Source organism: Castanea sativa, chromosome 4 (genome assembly GCF_040712315.1).
Source record: "Castanea sativa cultivar Marrone di Chiusa Pesio chromosome 4, ASM4071231v1".
Taxonomy (NCBI): Eukaryota; Viridiplantae; Streptophyta; class Magnoliopsida; order Fagales; family Fagaceae; genus Castanea; species Castanea sativa.
In genome coordinates this window covers 11,811,876-11,832,624 of record NC_134016.1, presented here as the reverse complement: position 1 = coordinate 11,832,624, position 20,749 = coordinate 11,811,876, and the positions used below count along the sequence as shown (strand labels likewise).

The following is a 20,749-nucleotide window of genomic DNA, read 5'->3' as shown; positions in this document are numbered from 1 at the left end:
CCCAGCAAACGTGCTCTCTAATGTGCTTGCTCAAGTGTACTAGCCAATCCTTTTTAGATTAACATGCAATTCTGAGCAATCTTCAACGTTAGTATTGCTTTGGTGCATAATTTTGATCCCATTCGATCTTCACTACTCTTGGAAAAGAAATTACACCTATGTAAAAGGGGCTAAAATTAAATTTTAAGACATAGTTCATACCAGATATCAATTTATGCAATTGAATTTGAAAAAATGAGGCATGAATGAAATCTTGTGTTTTGTCACCTTGTAAATGTTTCATATAAACCAAGCGTATATATATTGAATTATAGCCAAGATTTTTTAATGACATGATTAGTTGATCAACCAATAAAAATGAGTTCTAGTCCGATGAAACCTTATTTAAGATCAACTTGAAAAATCAATTTGTTAATTGATATATATGCAATACCGTTAGGCACTTTGAAACTGGGATTAAGTGCCGTTCAGGAGAAATTGTTTCCCACTCGGCACTTTCTTTTAAAAAGGCCTTCAAGGTTCAGGCCTATCATGACTTCTCCACATGAGCTCTAACAATTCACCCATCATTCAAGCAACATTAAAAGAATCCCGGTTCAAATATCCAACCAATTTCCAGCAGTTTGCCTATTGTGCAAACATCAATTGCTAATGAAAAAACATGATCGGTTTCTTCACCAATTTTAAACTAGGGGATTCGCTTGCTTTCCAAATTCCCTAAACTAGGGATATTGGCCAGGATGTTTCAAACAATGCCCAAATTAGGGGCATTGGCTCAATGCTTGTCAAAGCAAATATCCATATTAGGGGCATTGTCCAAATGATGGTGTCTCCATTTACATTGATTATAAAAAATAAAAAATAAAAAAAAATCACCTAACAAGCTAGGATTATTCGCCCAAATGATCGTCTTTGATTTACATTGTTCCGAAAAATCACTTCCCTAACAAAGAAATTGCAATAAAAGAAAAGGATGTAATTGTTCCTGCCCACGGAAATGGGAAACAATTATTTTTATCTCCTCTACCATTTTGCTTCTTGATCAACCCAGATATCTCTGTATAATGTTTATCAACACCCCATCCCCGCCAAAAATAAAAGAATAATTTCAGAATTACTTCACAATCTTTGTAATCTACACACATTTAGCTTTAAAACAACCAATCATCTCTATTCTCAAAATTAATCCTTCCACAGATTCAAGCAAAATTTCTACAAATAACACATTTGTACTGAAGTACAACAAATATCCAATGACAGGCTGCTTAGGCCTATTGCTGAAACTTGTTCATAACAATGAAACAGCGATAAGTTAAATCAGAATACTTCATCCCACCTTTGTACAATCAACAAGAAATCACAGACCCATGATCCTGGCAATTTGATTGCTAGGCATCGTGCAAATATGATGACTTCCCCCCATAGCTCCTCAAACAGACACATTGGTTGTTTTGGCTGGAGTCTTAACTGGGGGCTCTTCCTTGAAGCCTAACATCTTATTTAATGCCCCAATATAGGCCTTGACACTAGAAACAACGATATCCATTCCTGCCCCAATTCCACTGGCACAAAAACAAGGCAGATTTTATTTTCTAAGAATCTGGACTTAAAAGAATCAAATATGCCAACTAAAAAGAAAAACAATACGTATGGTTGGATTCATGTTACAAGTAATTTTAAGCAATGTTATATTATTCAAATATTTTTTTTTGACATTTGCCGTTGGATTATGTTTTCTATTTATAACATCCATAATTGCAAAATTTCAAGATGATCATAAATCAATAACTATCTCAACTATCAAATGTTTAAATGTTTAAATTTTTTGTATTTTAAAATTATGCATAAATATGAGTTTATGGATTGAATGGTTAACAACATTTTATTGAAACAAAATTTGGCATTGGTATTAAAAATATAAAAAACATTTAATCCAATGATGGGATTTTCAAAATATCAATTTAAAATTTTATGAGGTGATGCAACATTGCTTAAAGTTACACTAAGAGTAACCTGATCCACACACGCACGCGCGCGCGCGCGCACACACACACGCACACACACACACACACATATATATATATAATATGCCATACCTAAATGTCCGATGTACTGTTTCTCCAGTATAGGCATGAGTAGAGGTGTGACTGTTTTCCCCACGTATTAGAACACGGGTGGTAGCAATTGCATCAATGCCTTCTGTGACTGCACTCATGGAGTACTCAAGAAGGGTTACAGGTTCCTGAGTACAAGGGATAAAGTAGAATCCTTAACAACACAACTCATGCTAGATTATTGAGAACAACCTCAGCAAAGATAAAATTTACAAACATGAAAATTGATCAGCATCATAAGATACTCAAGTTTCTTCTATACACACAGTTTTCTACATAAGGAGAGAATTCCAATTTTAAGCTTTTGTCACTTGTATATCCCTTGACCATTTTTGGTTTATAAATTGCTAACAAATCAAGATTCAAAATATATTCCTCAAAATGATTTCTCTTTTAGCTTACTTATCTTAATTAGCATCAATCCCATGTATACCACAAACTTGTCAAAGCAGGAACTTGGATCTAGATGAGTATAAGGGTCGATTTTGATGAGCCTCTTTTAATTGGTTTATTCAATTTTTAAAAAAAAAATACAGCTGTACCTAGATAAAAGTGAGGCTTTGAAAAAATAGTACCTAGTCAAATAAACAAAATAAGCTGAAACAGACCCCAAGACAATCAACTATTTGAATACCATAAATTTAGGTTCTTCATTGGATTCTAAATTCTTAATCCTATTGTTTCCCCCTGCCCCCATACTACGGGCTAGAGAGATGTAACCCCATGTAAGTGCTGTCTATGAGTCCTCACATAATTATAAATAATTAAAATAAACTCATGGCTAATATGAATTTATTAACTTTCATCTCAAACCTTCACAATGAGATCAACAGCCTTGTAAGCTGAATCTACTGGCCCTGTTCCAACAGAACAAGCAACATGCTCTGTTCCATCAGCATCAATGAGTTTAACGGTTGCTGTAGAAAGACCCAGAGTTCCGCAAGTAACCTGTGTATAATGTTCATGTCAATTGAAGGGAATGCCATCAAGCCAAATTAGACAATGAACAGAAAATTTGAAAAGTAAATTCTGGATTTACCTGCAGATCATGAAGTTTCCAAACAACTTCTGGCTGAAAAACTTCATCAGATACCAACGCTCTTAGGTCAGCATCAGTAACTCTCTGGGACATTGGCAAAAAAATAAGAGTGCAGATAAATAAGGAACCAGAAACAAGGATGCCAGGTACATGTAAACATGTCTAAACAGTTATCTAAAAAGAACTCAAATTATATTTCAAGTTTCAACAATAAAAAGACTTAACCCTCTGTTTATTTCAGCGATGATATTTTCTAAAAAATGAGTCATTTTACAAAATGCATTTTTTATAGAACTGTCTCATTTCCCTATGTTTGGTAGCAAGAGTTGAAAACAATCCCCTAACTTCCCTTATTTAGCTTGTGAGATAGAGTTGTTTTCCAAAAAAATTTAGTGGAAAACAATCTCTAAAAATAAGTCATACTTTGTATGTTGACCAATGATAGTTATTCTTTGACTCATTTTTTTTAATGCTATCAAACACTAGAAAACACAGAAAACTATCTTTTCACTAGGTTTTCCATCAAAACAAACGGAGCGTCAATGTTTTTAAATTTGTCCATTTCCAGAGAGAACGACCTGATAATTTGTCATCATCTAATACTTGATTCTATGACAGACCCACACTAACACGCACTCCAGGCCTAAGCTAGTACGCTAAAGAATTCATTACCTAAACATGAATGCCAACTTCAATTGGTTCAACAAAGGATCAATTTCTTATTTTTTCAAAGATAGGTAGATAGAGGGGGAGGGGGGAAGTGGGGTTCAAACCACAAACATGACTCATGAGAGACCACAGTCCATAGAGGATGCCATTACCACTATGCTATCAATTGAAACCCCAAAGAATCAGGTAATATGATCCAAATTCCAACAGTCTATGTTATTTTTATTTATCAAAATATGTGTGTGTGTGTGTATATATACACACACACACACATACATCCAAGATCTATGTGAGGCACACTTGGTATCTAGCATAGTCCAATTTATTTACTTTTGAATCTTACGTTGGATCTTTTTACTTCAATATGCTGATGGTTTTGTTTAAATTTAACTCTTCCAAAATCTCTGGCCCAAAAGGAACTCCTTGAAAATTGAAGAATAAATGGATAGTTTTGGTTATTAATAAATTATCTAGACATGGGTCTTGTGTCCTGGTTTGGTGATTAGTTATCTTATTCGGCATTTGGCACAGTTCCACTACAAATAAAATTATCCACAAGCCTATACCTACACACTGTAAATTAAAAGAGAGTCATTCAAAGAATTTTCCAAGCTGCCAAGGAATTGTGGCATGAAACCTCACATTAGCCATGATACTTAAGCGAGTAGGTTTGAGGCCTATGTATCTTGTAACTCCTCTACAGTAAATTTAATAAAGCCTTAGACAGAACTTCTAACCAATTTTTGAACTTAAAACCTGTTTATCAATCCTTGCATTCAGTATGCCTTAAGCTTAATCTAATAAACAAAACCTTCAAAATTGTTGCAATCCAGAATTTTGCAACGCACTGTACACTTCAGCAACTTTCTGCCTTGCAAATAAAACCATATCAGAATCTACTTCATTCACAAAGCCTTGTCACCCATTTCCACATGTTTGACCCATTTCAGCTTTACTTGGCCTCAACCCACAATTAAGAGCAGATAGTATGGTCAATAATAAGTGCAGTAAAATGACTAAAATCTAGTCCTTAAATTTTTTTTTGATAAATAACGAAAGAATATTATTAATAATAAAAAAATTGCCAAGCTGAGTACATTGGGGATGTACTATGGGAGCACAAATCAAGAAACAAAAGAACAACGGTCAAGAAAAATAGAAAAGGAAGAATAAGAAAAATGAGAAAAAACCACACTCCATTCAAAGAGAGTGTGTAAGAAAAAAGACTTAATCTCCAGCAATGAGCGTTCGCAACCCTCAAAACTTCTAGCATTCATTTCTCGCCAAATACACCAAATCAAGCAGTGAGGCACTAATTTCCAAACATCAATGTGACAATGTCGCGCAAACTTTCCTTGTCAAGCCTCAAACAACTCAAGAACAGTATGAGGCATAACCCATTGAATACCAAACATGCAGAAAACCAAAGACCACAACTCTCAAGCTACAGAGCAATGAAGTAGAAGATGATCCACTGACTCCCCACACCTCTTACACATATAGCACCAGTCAAGCACTATCACTCGTCTTTTACGAAGATTGTCTGTTGTTAAGATCTTACCTAAGGAAGCAGACCAAGAAAAGAAGGCTACCCTTGGAGGAGCCTTCGATTGCCATATCATTTTCCATGGAAAGGAAACAAGATTATGAGGGTAGAAGGAATTGTAATAACCTCTAACCTCAAAACCTCTATTCCTTACAGGCTTCCAACAAACCTTATCTGGGCCAAACCCCCACACTGACAAGGATTAAGACCAGCCCCATAAACCGGTCAATGGCTTCTTCTTCCCAGTCTTGTGGTGGACGACAAATTGCACATTCCAGTGAAACCTCCCAGCAGACCAACCCATAACTTCAGCCATTGAGGAGTCCTTTGACCTACTAAGACAGTAAAGCTCCGAAAATGCCTCTTGGAGAGTACAATCCCCACACCACACATGCTTCCAAAATTTCACTCTAGTACCATCCCCCACATCATAAACGAAGGAGTTTAGAGAAGTTCAACCAGCCACTTCTAATATATCTCCGCAAGCTAACCCCATAAGGACTTGTCACCTTCTTCGTACACCAACCACCCCAAATGTTCCCATACTTTGCCTCTATAACCCTCCTCCATAAAGCATCAGTCTCCGTGCCATACCTCCACAACCATTTACCTAGTAAGGCAAATTAAAATTACCCAACTATCTTATACCCAACCCCCATCCTACAAAGGCCTACAAACCTTGGCCCAATTAAACTAAATGAATTTTAGGTTCACCACCAATCCCATTCCACAAAAAATCTCTCTATAATTTCTCTAAACGCTTAGCCACCTTACCTGGTACAGGAAGAAGGGAAAGAAAGTATGTAGGTAAAGACGATAGTGAGCTTTTAATGAGTGTCACCTTACCCCCTTTAGATAAATATATTCTCTTCCAACCTGCTAATCTCCCCTCCATTCTCTCTAGAATAGGTTTCCAAACAGATAAGTCCTTAAATTTTGCACCTAATAGAAGGCCCAAAAATTTTTTTGATAGGTAATCAGAAAGCTTTTATAAATGATAGAATAAAAAGACATACAGGAAGTTCATGATGATGAACAACAAGAAAAAAGCCATCAAGAAACTAAACTAAGGGAGAACAAAAACTCAGAGAGAGAAAAACAATTAATAAAGCCCCAACAACGAGACCATTCTAAAAGACTACGCTGACATAAAAGTTTTAACTCAACCAAAGTCTTCTCGGTCTTCAAAGGATCGACGATTTTGTTCCAACCACACAATCCACATTAAGCACCCTGGAACCAAGTTCCATATGTCCGACTTATGCTTCCCATGCCACTGATGCTAGCAAGATATCAAACTCACCACCGATCCTGGCATAACCCAAAGAATACCAAAGGCCTGAAGCAAACAAGTCCATAAGGAATGGGTAAACAGGGCAATGAAGAAGAAGGTGGTTAACCGACTCCCCATCCTTGCAACACATATAACACCTATTAACCAAAGGGCGACCCTTAATCATAATGTTATTCAAGGTGAGGATCCGACCATGAGCAGCAGACCACAGAAAGAACGCCACGCGCTTAGGGATCTTTGGTTTCCAAACCCCCTTCCAAGGAAGCCAAGAATTCAAAGCACCCCGAATCGCGAGGTAGTAAGACCGAGTGTCAAACTTGCCATCCCCTTTAAGCCACCAGAAAAGGGTATCTCTCCTACTACCCTGTGGAATACGAGTTTGGATAAGCCGAAGAAGAGAATATGAAGCAGCCAACTCCCAATCTTCAAAAGCTCTATAAAACGTTAAATTCCACACTCTAACAGTACCCCCTTCTGGAATCCACAAAACCTCAGAGATACAGGCATCCTTGACCGCTAAACACACCTAGAGCTCAAGATAGAGAACTTTTAGGGTAGCGTCACCAATCCACCTGTCATGCCAAAAGCGGATACGAGTGCCTTCCCCCACTACAAAAGACAGATGCTTAGAAAAGCTCTCCCAACCTTCGTTAATGCTTCTCCATAGGCCGCACCCATGGGACCTCCTGCAAACATTAGTCCTCCACCCCCCTTGACCCTCGCCATATTTTGAGGAGATAACACGACGTCATAGGTGTGTATCTTCATGGCCATATCTCCACAGCCACTTCCCTAATAAAGCCTGATTAAACGGCATCACCTTTCTTATCCCCAATCCACCCATCTCAACGGGTAAACACACCTTATCCAATGCCACCAAAGAATATTTGAAACCCCCCTCAGAAGACCCCTAAAGGAAATTCCTCTGAATACTTTCCAATCTAGTCGCCACTGCTTTAGGAATAGTAAAGAGAGATAGAAAATATGTCGGGAGACTTGAGAGAGTACTCTTTAGTAACATGAGCCTACCACCCTTAGATAAATAGAGACGCTTCCACCCAGAAAGCCTCTTCTCCATCTTCTCCAAAATAGGATTCCAGATCAAGGGAGACTTAAAAGAAGATCCCAACGGCATCCCCAAATATTTCATAGGCAAACTGCCCACTCTACAATGAAGAACATTAGCCAAAGCATCTAGATTATTCACCTCCCCAACGGGGACAATCTCGCTTTTCCCAACATTGACCTTCAAACCCATAAACGCCTGAAAACAAGACAACACCAACCTTATAGACAACAACTACTCCTTAGAGGCCTCACAAAATAAGATGGTGTCATCCGCAAATAACAGATGGGAAATACTCACCCCAGCAGAGTTCACAGCTCCTATCTGAAATCCCCGAATAAGATTACACTCCTCTGTCTTCTTCAAGAGTCTACTTAAAACCTCCATTATCAAAAGAAACAACGGGGATAGAGGATCCCCTTGTCTCAACCCACGAGAGCTTCCAAAAAAACCTTCAAGCGAACCATTTACTAGGACTGAGAAATGGACAGAAGAAACGCAAGCCTTAATCCACCCCCTCCATTTCACCCCAAAACCCATCCGGCCCAACAAATAAAACAGGGCCTCCCAGTTCACATGGTCATAAGCTTTTTCAATATCCAGCTTGCAAACCACACCCGGAATTCTGCTCTTCAACCTGCTATCCAAGCATTTATTTGCAATAAGCACTGAATCTAGAATCTATCTTCTGCCAACAAACAAATTTTGAGTCTCAGGTATGAGATTATCCAAAACCATCCTCATCCTATTAGCCAACACCTTGGACAGCAGCTTATATACACTTCCACCAAACTGATGGGACGAAAGTCTTTAATGTTAACGGCAAATATTTCAAGGGCAGACAAGATTGCCCACACCCCAACAGACCCACCAAAGCCTCCAAGTTGGGTACTCCACCAACAAGTACCAACTTAGATTCCCCCAAATTAATACGAAGCCCTGACACCTCCTCAAATCTAGCAAGAATTGCCCTCAAATTAGCAATCTGAGAAGGTTCAGCATCACAAAAAATCAGAGTGTCATCTGCAAATAAAATGTGAGATACCATCACTGATAGACCAACCGTACTGCCCACAGAAAAGCCTGAGAATTGCCTAACGGAGGCAGTCACATCCAACATACGACTTAATGCCTCCATCACAATATCAAACAACAACGGAGATAAAGGATCCCTTGCCGAAGCCCCCCGAGAACTTCCAAAGAAATCAATTGGGCTACCATTGATCAAAATGGAAAACTTTACAGTTGAAATGCAATACCTTATCCATTTTCTCCATTTTTCTGAGAAACCACAACGCTACAGCATAGACATTAAAAAATCTCAACTCACATGATCATACGCCTTCTCCATATCCAATTTCACAGCACACCCGGAACTCTTGACTTCAATCTACTATCAATACATTCAGAAGCAATCAAGACGGAATCCAAAATTTGTCTGCCCTTGTGAATCCGAAATAAGCCCATGCGCCACCCTACAAAGCCGATTAGCCAACACCTTAGAAATAATCTTATAAATTCCACCAACTAAGCTGATAGGCCGATAATCCTTTACCTCCACAACATCCACTTTCTTAGGAATAAGGGCAAGGAACGAAGCATTAAGACTCTTCTCAAACACCGCCTGAGTATGGAAATTGTGGAATACAACCATAATTTCAATTTTCAAAACACCCCAACAAGATTGGAAGAATGCCATGGAAAAGCCATCCAGGCCAGGTGCCTTATCACCATTACAATCATGGATCACCTCAAACACCTCTTCTTCCTCAAAAGGCCTATCTAACCAACTTGCATCTTCCACCGAGATGCTAGAAAAATCCACATCATCTAAGACAGGTCTGTGAGCCACCTCTTCAAAATAAAGCTGCCTATAAAACTGAGAGATACAGTTTGCTATAGCAGCCAGGTCCGAAGACAACACCCCATCTACCATAAGCCTATCAATAGAATTAACCCTCCTGTGAGAGTTAGCCATTCGATGGAAAAACTTAGTATTCCTGTCTCCTTGCCTAACACAGAGAACTCTAGATTTCTGCCTCCAATATATTTCTTCCAACAGAGTAGCTTTTTCTAACTCATCACGAATTCTTCCCATTTCCACCCTTTCCTCTGCTGATAATCCCCGAATCTCCTCCATATTCTCTAGAACACTAAGGTCCTTCCACAATTTTTTAATCCGAACGTCAACATGAACAAACACCTCCACATTCCATCTTTTCAAATCATTTTTAAGGAGCTTTAATTTATTGGCCAAAATAAAACTCAGTGCACCGTGAACTTGGTAAGAATCCATCACGACCGAACCCTATCCACAAAACCTTCATCCTTAAGCCACATATTCTCAAATCTAAACGGCATACTCCCTCCACATTCCATCTGGTTTCCTGCATAGTAAGACAAACTTGCATACATTTTTAAGTAGTTTCATTTCCCTTTCATCACAAAACATGTATGCAAGTTTGTCTTACTATGCAGGAAACCAGAAATCAGACTATGTTCCTCTGTTAGAATCAGCCAATTAACCGATTAAAAGTTTAAGTATGTTTTACTTTTCTTATCCTTCTGCCAATGAGCTCAAACTCAAATGGCACTTCACTCCCTCCTTCCAATGGATGGACTGGGAAGGTGAGGTCATGAATTCAAAATTCATTGGGTGCATGTCTAACTCATCAATAACATAAAATAAAAAAAAAAAAAATTCTTTTTCTTTTATTGCTTAATTGCATGTAGGAAACTGCACCATGCAGTGCTGATTTTTCTTATCAATTACTATTATTTCTAAAATTGACTCAAATTCAGATTTCTTCTATTTTAGTCAGAGAAGTTATAAACAGAAATGCGTTAAAGTCAGAGCTCAAACCATAACTCAAATATACTTTTAAAAAATAAATAAATAAAGACCACCTTCTCTTACTCACCTTTTTCTGATCAGCTACTGCTTTGAAACGCCAAAATATATTCTCAAGTTGTTCATTGTCAAGCTCATAACCAAGCTGAAACAAGAGGAAGATTGAAGTGTAAATGCTTAACCGCAAAGAAAAAGAATATTATAAACCAAAAACCAAGCACAATGGTGCAAACAGCAGAGTACCTCTTCAAGTCGCTTTCTCAAGGCATGGCGTCCACTGTGCCAGCAAAATGTATGAACCAAAAAAATTTATATTAAAATAGTGTCATTTCATATTAAAAATAAAAATTCTCAATAACATTTGCTCACATACATGATACACCCATGGACATAACTATAACAACCAACATAAATAAAAGTACTTTACTACATTATGAAAAAAAAAAAAAAAAGCAGAAAATATTAAGAATTAATGTCTATTTCTGCTAATGGAGCAAGTGATTGATAGTTGAGGATCATTTATTTATTATTTAGACAGGGTCGACGATAAGCTAATCCAAAAGCAGATACTAGATCAGAGGCAAATTTGTCAGATAAAAGACGAGCAGTTTGGAATATTTGTTTAGTTCCCCCAATCTAATTTATGCTGTTATAAAACTTTTTCTGATAAGTTATGCTGCTACAACACTTGAAAGGAAGAAATCCAACATAGTCTCAGAATGGTAACAAAATTTGGTGGGCATAAAAAAATTATCTTTCTCTTAGTGGGAACTAATGAAGTTTTTTTTTTTTGATAGGTAATCAGAAAACTATTATAAATGATAGAATAAAAAGGAACAGGAACTAATGAAGTTGAAATACATGAACTATGGCTGATACAAATAAAAAATTTCCATAATGAAACGCAGCAATACCTAAGTTTCCCAAGGACGATACCAGCTTCATTGGATCGCTCGTAACCAATATCTTCAGGAGCTATTATTTCATATGTGCCTTTGTGCTTAAGCATTCCATCCTACAAACAAAAGGCATTATTGTAATTAAAGTTTCAATTACAACAACCCCCCCCCCCCCCACAACAAAAAAAGAGGAAAAATAAATTTAGAATGACATTTGTTTATAATGCAAACCAGATATATATATAGACACACACACACACATCAGATTATAATATATAAGTTCATAACCCTAGTCCTAGTCCATTCCTATTTTGGGCAGAACAAAACTATTAATTCTTTGATACAAATAAAGTAATAGGGATCTTGAACTAAGGAAAAGATTCTAGATGCTAAAAAAGGCCAGTATAGCTTTTGTCAATGTTATACCCCGTAACTTTTTCTCATTTGTTGGAAGTGGTTTTGTCAAATCCACCGTTGGATTGCATTGTCTCCTTATATCTTTCGGCTTGCAAAATATCAAAATGATCATCATAGATCAATAACTATCTCATCTAAAATATATATTAGATTAAATTTTAATTTTTTGTCATTAAAATCATACACAAAACATGAGTTTATGGATTGGATAGTAAATTAGATCTAACAATAACAACAAAGCCTTAGTCCCAAAAATTTTGGGTTGGCTATGAATCCTCAACAAATTAGCTAGCGTCAATTGCATAGTAAATAAGATCCAATTGACACAATATTTTGCATGCTTATTAATCATAAACAGATCATTTAATCCAACAATTGAATTTTCAACATGTAAATCTAATAAAAAGTTATTATAGCTTATTGTCAATTTTTTTAATAAATTACTCTTACTTATCAACAAAAAAAAAAAGTTATTATAGGGTGGAGCATTGACAAAGAGTTACATCAAGATTAATTTAATATAACCCATTTATATATATATATATATAGACACACACACACTTGACTGAGTAAGAGTTTGACCAGGCTAACCAATTTGATAACCTGTCTTGTAGGGTTGGCAATAAAAATTCAGAAGCCTCTAAAAGACCTAATATGAGTTTACTAACTTCACATACAGCCATACCCAGTATGCAGTTGTAAAATTAATTTACCTACTTACTGGTTTCCATACAGGTAGCAGAGTTTCCATAATTATCCAACTAAATCCATCTGTATGACTACCTATGAAGCACGGGTGCGTTTCCAGGTTCAGGTGTGGGTATGGATTCGGTTGCGGGACTCAGCAATTTAAAAAAAAAATAGGCTGTGGGTGCGGCGATTAAAAAATTATTTAAAATATTTTTTTTTATATATTTTATATATTGCTAAGCATGCTTTTTTATATGATAATAATAATAGAAAACTCATATAATAAGTTCATATTCCAACTAATATGTCAAACTTATCAAGCCCAAATCCCAAATATCACTCAATAATAATAAATAATTAATAATTATTTTTTAGATTATAACAAGAGTAATGATAAAATTAAAATTTATAGAAGAAAAAAAATTGAAAATGGTTAGACATAGGTTAGCCACGTGGAGTGGAGCGACTTAGAAGACAACACAAATGACTAAAGGCTGAAACTTTCAGCTTTCCAATAAGTGACTAACATGCGAAGGGCTCACAAAACTAAAAGAAATTAAAGTATTAACTATTAAACAATAAATCAATACAAGGTAGTGAAGGCAGACTACACGCAAAGGACTGAAAAAGAAGAAGAGAAGAAGCAGAGAACACAAAAACGCAGAAGAAGAAGCAAAATAACGGAGAAGCTACCAGCTGTGAGGAGGTGGGTTCCTTCAAGAAACCAACAACATGTTGGTGACTTCTACCACGGGATCATTTCATTCAGCAAAAATCGTTTAAAACGTAAAACGGTATTTATTTTAGTACTAATATTCAGCCGATACGATCCGATTCGGCCCGAATCGGCCCTGTTCGGTGCATGTCGGAGCCGAATCAGCGCGAGTCCAGAAACAAAAAAATAAAAATAAAAATAATTCCGACACAACACCGACGCGCGGGCAGTGGCGTCGCCCACCGCACCCCGCGTCAGACACGGGTTCGGCAGCCGAAATGCCACGTTGGTGCTTCATAGATGACTACTAACCCCCCAAAGCTAGTCCTCCTATAACTATATCAACCTCTAACGCCCCTCCTTAAAAATAAAAATAAAAATAAAAATAAAAACAGAAAGCCATAAAGAGGCCTCCTCATAAATTCTATTTCAGTTGTTCAATATAAAAAGTAAAGTGCTTCAGATTTCTAAATCATTTTTTTTTTCCAATCATGTGCAAACCTTGATAGATAATAGATTTGCTTTTCTAGCCACTTCCTACCAACTCTTCAAAATGAGCTATAACAGATAGGGTGCAGTCACAGAGATAATAAGTGATAAGTACCTGATGGATACCACTTTCATGAGCAAAAGCATTAGGACCAACAATAGCTTTGTGTGGCTGCACATGCAACCCAGTGTACTCCTCAACCTAAACAATTATGCCTTGAGTATCAAAAGTGCATTCAACCAACAATGAAAAAATAGGTGTAATTTGTACAGCGAAGAAATTACCATCTTGCTTGTCATATAAATGTGCCGTGGATTAATTCCAGTATAAAGACCTCCCAAGACATCCCCTTCATGGCATTTTAAGATCATTACAACCTGCATATTTCAAAAGTATGTTAGAGCACTTTAAACAACAAAAGGGTAATCAATGGCAAAGAAAACAATGAAACAATATAGAAGAATATGAAGAAATTAGCTATGAAAAATTCTTTCATGAAGCCACAACCTAATAATTGAAACCTTTCCTAAACAAATTAAAAAAAGGTGGGGGGATGGGGAGTTCCACTTCTGTCTGCATAATCTTATTTTAAAAGGATGAAAGATGCCAAAAACAAGACCTGGTTAGAAACCATAACAAGTCTGCATAATCTTATACAGCTTGGTTTCATTTGCTAATAAAGAATGCAAGATGGCATACATGGAGACAGAAAACATATCAAGGTCCATTCTACACTAAGATCAGAAAAGTTACCAAATTGTGTGTTTGGACTGTTGGAATGTTGGGAGGTCAGTTTCAATGCCATAGAGGAGCCAAGGAGTGGTGAGCCTTGTGCGTCATGTATGTGGTTTGAAAGAAAGAGACAGGTCTTTGATGGCATCAAATTTCCTGCCTATATCGTCAATGAGCTCATTTTGCAGACATTGTTTGATTGGATGTATGCTCTGGGTGGCACCCCCTCAATGCCTTTGGTTAATTTTATTGATTCTCTTTCCTTTTGAGTTCTATTCTTTGAATTGGGCTAGTCTATATCCTTTGTCTTTCCTTTTCCTTTTCTAATAAAATTTTTACTTTAAAAAAAAGAAAAAGAAAGAAAGAAAAAAAAAAAAAAAAGACCTTCTATCTTCATGAAGCCAAATCTTGTCTCCTGGATTATACTCTTCATGATAGTCTTCATAAATTAGTGGAGAATCCCAATCTACGCCACAAACTACTTCAAAAGTTTCATCCTTTAATTCAAGTGCACACATTAACTGATCCTCCCATATATGGTTCTCCCTCTCGGCTCCACTTTTAAAGCAACTATTATATGGAATGGCATGCTTGAGAAAATGGAGAGACGCTTGGCCAATTGGAAAAGAATGTATGGGGGCTTCTCTTTAAAGGATAACCTCCCAGAATTGTATAGCATTGCTTGTAACAAGGATGCTTCAGTGGCATAATTGTTGTCTCCCTCAAGGGATAGTTATCAGTAGAATGTCAGTTTTGTTCGTCCAGCACAAGATTGGGAGTTGGAATTGATTGCAACCTTCTTAGATTTGATATATTCTGGTTTGATGAGAAGTAATGCAGCGGATCAGCTCTATTTGAAACCTTCTTTCAAGCAGATTTTTTATGTTTCATCCTATTATAGGGTCCTACATTCTAATACCCAACACTCTTTTCCTTGGAATACCATATGGAAGCCAAAAGTACCAATAAAGGTTAGTTTCTTCCTTTGGTCAGCTGCATTGGGGAGGATTTTAACTGTGGATAATTTGAGGATTTTAACTGGGGTTGTGGATCTTTTAGCTAGCTGGCCTAGTAAGTTCAACAAGCATAGATCTGTAGCGATTTGGGCCATGATCCCTCATTGTCTCGTGGGTTATCTGGCAGGAACGGAATGCTTGTACGTTTGAAGGAAATGAGAGATCAATCTATAACTTGAAGCTACTTTTCCTCCAGACTTTATTTGAGTGGACAAATGCCTCAGGGCCTTTTAATTTTGTTTCTTTAGCTAATTTGCTTGATTGTTGTAATTTTCATGTTTTGTAGTTTGTTTTTTGCTGATCCTTAGCACACTGCCTGTGTGCTTTGGTTCTTAGTGTTACTCTCTCTTTTCTTCAATGAAGTTTTATTTATTTATTTTAAATGTTCTATGGTTCCAACATCATGAAAGGAGCTTTCATTTTTTATTATCATTCTCATCCTTGAGACTAACTTCTGGTCTGTGCAGTCACCTTTTGGAATCTCTGTACTGGTTCCCACCGGTTCTCGTTGCTAAAGAACTTGTACAACTCACGAAAAATTTTCAATCATACACCTTATCTCATCCATCTTCGTCTGTTGGTCTTGATTTTGTCTACCCCCAAGACCACTACCATGACTGACCATAGCTAAAAAGTTGCAACCTTAGACTCTAATCTAAATTATGTGGCTTAGATCTAGAATATTTCACTCTGATACCACTTGATGATGGTGAGGAGAACCTAGATCTAGTGTAGGAGAAGGCTTCAAAGAGAAATTCCAACAACAAACAAGATTAAAGCAAAGAAAAAGATAATAAGATTGAAGTTGGAACAATCAAATATCAATTTCTAGGCTCAGAGAGCTCAACAAATATTCAAATCACAAATAAGAAGAGGTTTCCTACAATGACTCAAAAGAGGCTATTTATGATAGCCTTTAGTAACCCTAGTATCCTAACCCTTTATCTTACATAGAACAAGTTAATCCTAACAAACCAACTTCATTAAAAGTCATATGACCTTTTAAAATACTAATGACATAATGATAAATAAAACAAAAATTAGATAAATAAAAAACAATGAACTAATGGGCCTTCTTTTCTTCATTGATCTTAAAATCTCCAGCATCAAATTTCTAACTGACAACGGCATCCAAAATGCTTGTATACTTTAATTAGTGAGAATTTTTTGAAGAACAAGGGGGAGAGAGAGAGAGACTTATAAACATGGACATACAGAAATCAGGATCAGAAACAAGATGCATTTGATTTTGAATTACTTTTTGATGACATTGATCTAAGTGAATATGGATGCCCAGAAGCCTTGTAAGTCCCTATAATATCTTCAGACATATGTGAGTAGCATATGTTCTATGGCACACCATAATAATATTGGAGGCATCTGAAGGATAGTAATTACTTAAGGCCGCAATGGGAGACGCTAATGCTCATATGCAAGGCCTTTTTAACGGGAATGAAAGTGACCTCATTTAATGACCAATTATAATTTGGTGTTAGGTTAGCGTACGACAAAAATCATGTTCTCATAAATTATTTGTAACAGCATTCACAAATAGGAAGTATAGAAACAAATTCAGGATATGGAAAGAGATTATACATATGTGGCAAGAGGACACACCAATAAATAAATACAATGTTTCATATGCATGTCAATTTTTTGTAAAAATTTTTGATATTCTATAGTTCTTTGCAATAATAATTTTATCATTCAAGAACACCTAATTTAAAAGTTAGTCAAAATTTAGCTAATGAACTCTAACTCAAATGACACCTCCTTCCATTGTAAGAGCAAGGTTGAGGGTGAGGTCATGGCTTCAATGCCCACCATTTGCAAGTGTAACTTACCAATAAAAACAAAGTATCTTGAATCCAGTTTATATATTCAGCTACAGATATAATCTTAATCTCTAGTTAAATATGCACAATTCTAAATATCATATATCTAGCTAGGAGTATTGGATAAGTTTATGTGCCTCCCTGTTACAAGTATCCATGCAACATAGAATTAGATATTCATTTTCTGCAGAACCTCACATGATTCAGTACTCACCTCCTCTAGTGAAGCATTCCCAGCTCTTTCACCAATGCCATTGATTGTCACTTCCAGCTGCCTCGCACCAGCACATGCCCCCTGTACAGATGAAACAAAAAATGAGTGCAATTTTTTTTTCCCCGATGAATAAACAGAGCAAAAGAAAAGATGGACATACCGATACAGTGTTAGCAGTAGAAAGCCCAAGATCATTTTGGCAGTGAGTTGAAATAATAACATTTTCGATTCCAGGGGTATTGGCCTTTATATCAGAAATCAATTTCCCAAATTCAGTTGGCACAGTAATGCCCACAGTGTCAGGTATGTTTAGAGTTGTCGCACCAGCCTTTATAACTTCACCCAATATTTCATAAAGGAACTCCTTATCAGATCTGGTAGATTCAAAGAAACAAAAGATTGTTAGGTTTTCTAATCTAATGAAGAATAAAGGCCAAAATATGTTGTTAGTTCCTAAAATTTAGCCCATGAGCGATTTTAGTCCTTGAAGTTTAAAGTAATCTCTTTTAGTCCCTAACAGATTTAAAGTTATCATTTTCAGTCCCTAAAAAACTTAAAGTGATTGGATTTAGTCCTTGCAAACTTAAAGTGATCACTTTTAGTCCTTATGGAATGATGACGCATCAGTTATGCCACATCGTGTGAGGGACTAAAAGCAATCACTTTAAGTTTGATAGGGACTAAAATCACTCATGGGCTAAACAGCCTAAAATTTAAGGACCAACAGTGTATTTAGGCAATAAAAAAAAGAGCCAATGACCAACTATAGAGAACAATCATCATTGAGAATAGGGTTTTTTCCTTTTTCTCTTTTTTTGGTTTGCTAGAAGTCTATAATCTTATTGAGAATAAAGCACAACAAACAGCAACACATCAATAACTCTATCAGAGTTCTCAATAAAACAATAACAAATGAGAAATCAGGAAACCTCTCATGTACAAAATGAAAATCATTCACAATGAACATTTTTTCTTAGCTAGGCCATTCACAATTGCCTACCAATCACCTCTCCCAGATCATGCAAAAGTGGGAGTCTTGTGCACTAAGTACAACCTTTCTTTTTATTCACAATAAACTAACATGTGGAGAAAGTGAAGAAAACAAAGTCAAGCTAAGCGATTGAACAGTTAAACTTGATAGGAGTGTCCCAAGAAAAAACAACATACTCATTTTTCAATTATACTGTTCTACTCTTTTTGCCCCAATACCAACCATTAATTGAAAATGGTTTTCCATTTCCATCAAAATAAGTACAAAAGTTGCCCATTTGAAAATTTTACAACAATGCAGAACAAGTCCCTACTTTATCACATTTATCTATATTACCAATTAGTCAATATCTTATAGAATTAGTCATAAACACGAATCTTAGCATTTAAAATTTCACTTTTTTTCACAAACCCATTTCAGAAAACTAAAAAAGCAAGGTGAAAAGCAAACCTCCCAGCATCTTCGGGGCTAAACTCGACGTCATCACAGCCCAAGCTCCTTGCAAAACTCACCATACTCCTTGCAATCTCAATGACCTGTTCTTTAGTCTTCCTCAACTTGAATTCCATGTGAATAGCACTAGTGGCAATGAAGGTATGAATCCTGGGTCGTTTGGCGTACTTGACAGCTTCCCAGGCTCTCCGAATATCTTTCTCATTGCAGCGAGAGAGGCCACAGATGACCGGAACGTACCCGTCGGCATCGACAGCATTGCCAACCTCCTTGGCAATGGTCTTCACGGCCTCGAAATCGTCGTTGGAGGCGGCGGGGAAGCCGGCCTCGATGATGTCGACGCCGAGCTTGGCGAGCTGCCTGGCAATGTCGAGTTTTTCCTTGGAGGTTAGAGAGGCGCCGGGGGATTGCTCGCCGTCGCGGAGAGTGGTGTCGAAGATGCGGACGTAGTTGGGGTCCGAGATGCGGTTGGGGATGTAATTGGGGCGGCGGCGGGGGGAAGGTGTGGGTGTGGGTGTGGAGTTTGATGGGGTCTGTTGGGGGTGGGAACAGGAGATGGCGGTTTTTTTTTTTAAGGTGAAAGGGAATGAGTGTTTTGGGGAGAAATGAAGAGGAGAGTGGTGGTGGTGTGGAGTTATGGGGTTTAGTGGGGAAACGGAAGCTGTGGGTGTGGGGGAGAACTTGGGCGTTGAGAAAACGGCGGCCATGGGTTAGAGAGAGAGAGAAAGAGAGAGATATGTTAAGCCCTGAAGGAGAGAGTGGGGGTTTATGACATTGGGTGATGGGGGTGTATCATAAGAATATACATTTTAAGGATCCTCGCTGCTTTTAAGGTTCTGTTATTTTATTAAGTAGCAGTGAATCTTAGTACTAGAATCTTAAAAACGGTTACTATACCTAAGTTTTGTTTTTTATATAAAAGATAAAAATGACAAAATTTAGGTATTGTACTGTTCTTTATGTTCATCTCTTAAAATTTAATTATGTAGTTGCTTAATTAAAAAATATACTTTTAACTATTGTCAGAATCTTAAAAAGAAAACCTACATAATAACACCTAAGTATTGTACATAAATCTTGTTCTAATATAAAAGAGTCTACTCTGATGTGTAAGACAGTAAGTAATAAACCTTTCATGTAACCTCACCACTTTTTCTCCATGGCTCACACTTACTGCAACTGAGCAAGGGAGTGTTGTGAGGTTGTAATCCTTTATTTATTTTTTATTTTATCTAATTACAAATGTGTAAGTTATCTCAAAGTGCGCGGCAAAATGTATGTTTTTGAGTAATTTTAGGACCCCAAAATTTTTACAATAGAGCATACTATGCTGGTTGTTTGTTACTATTAGGCATATAGTTATTTTAGTTTTAGAATCACAAGTAAATCCACAACTTTTCTACGTGACATATTGTGATTAGTTGTAGGGGTGTCAATGTTCAACCTAACCCACGAACACGACAAGAACCCGACACGGGTTTTTTCGGGTTAGGATTGGGTCTTAATGGGTTTGGGTCATAAACGGGTCAACCCAAAAACGACACGATAAGAAACGTGTCATAAGCGGGCCAACCCGCGTAACTCGCAATAGACACGTTTGACACGCCAATTTATTTGTGTCAACCCAAAATGACCCACTTAACACAACCCGTTTAACTCGTATAACAAATAAATATTTTTTTATTTTAGATTTGTCAAATACATTTTATATCCAACAT

The 20,749-nt window shown here is 36.9% G+C and overlaps 1 protein-coding gene across 1 annotated transcript; it reads right to left on the bottom strand.

The window, feature by feature from the left end:
• Positions 1-1,106: 1,106 nt before the first annotated feature.
• On the bottom strand, positions 1,107-19,835 carry LOC142630743 (2-isopropylmalate synthase 1, chloroplastic-like). The gene is made up of 12 exons (XM_075804783.1): positions 19,029-19,835; positions 17,748-17,961; positions 17,588-17,668; positions 14,075-14,167; positions 13,905-13,991; positions 11,494-11,594; positions 10,823-10,856; positions 10,650-10,724; positions 3,154-3,237; positions 2,928-3,062; positions 2,097-2,242; positions 1,107-1,562 (listed from the first exon to the last, which is right to left on the bottom strand). The coding sequence occupies exons 1-12, from the start codon at positions 19,736-19,738 to the stop codon at positions 1,430-1,432; spliced, it is 1,893 nt and encodes a 630-aa protein (XP_075660898.1). The 5' UTR covers positions 19,739-19,835; the 3' UTR covers positions 1,107-1,429.
• Between the last annotated feature and the right edge of the window lie 914 nt (positions 19,836-20,749).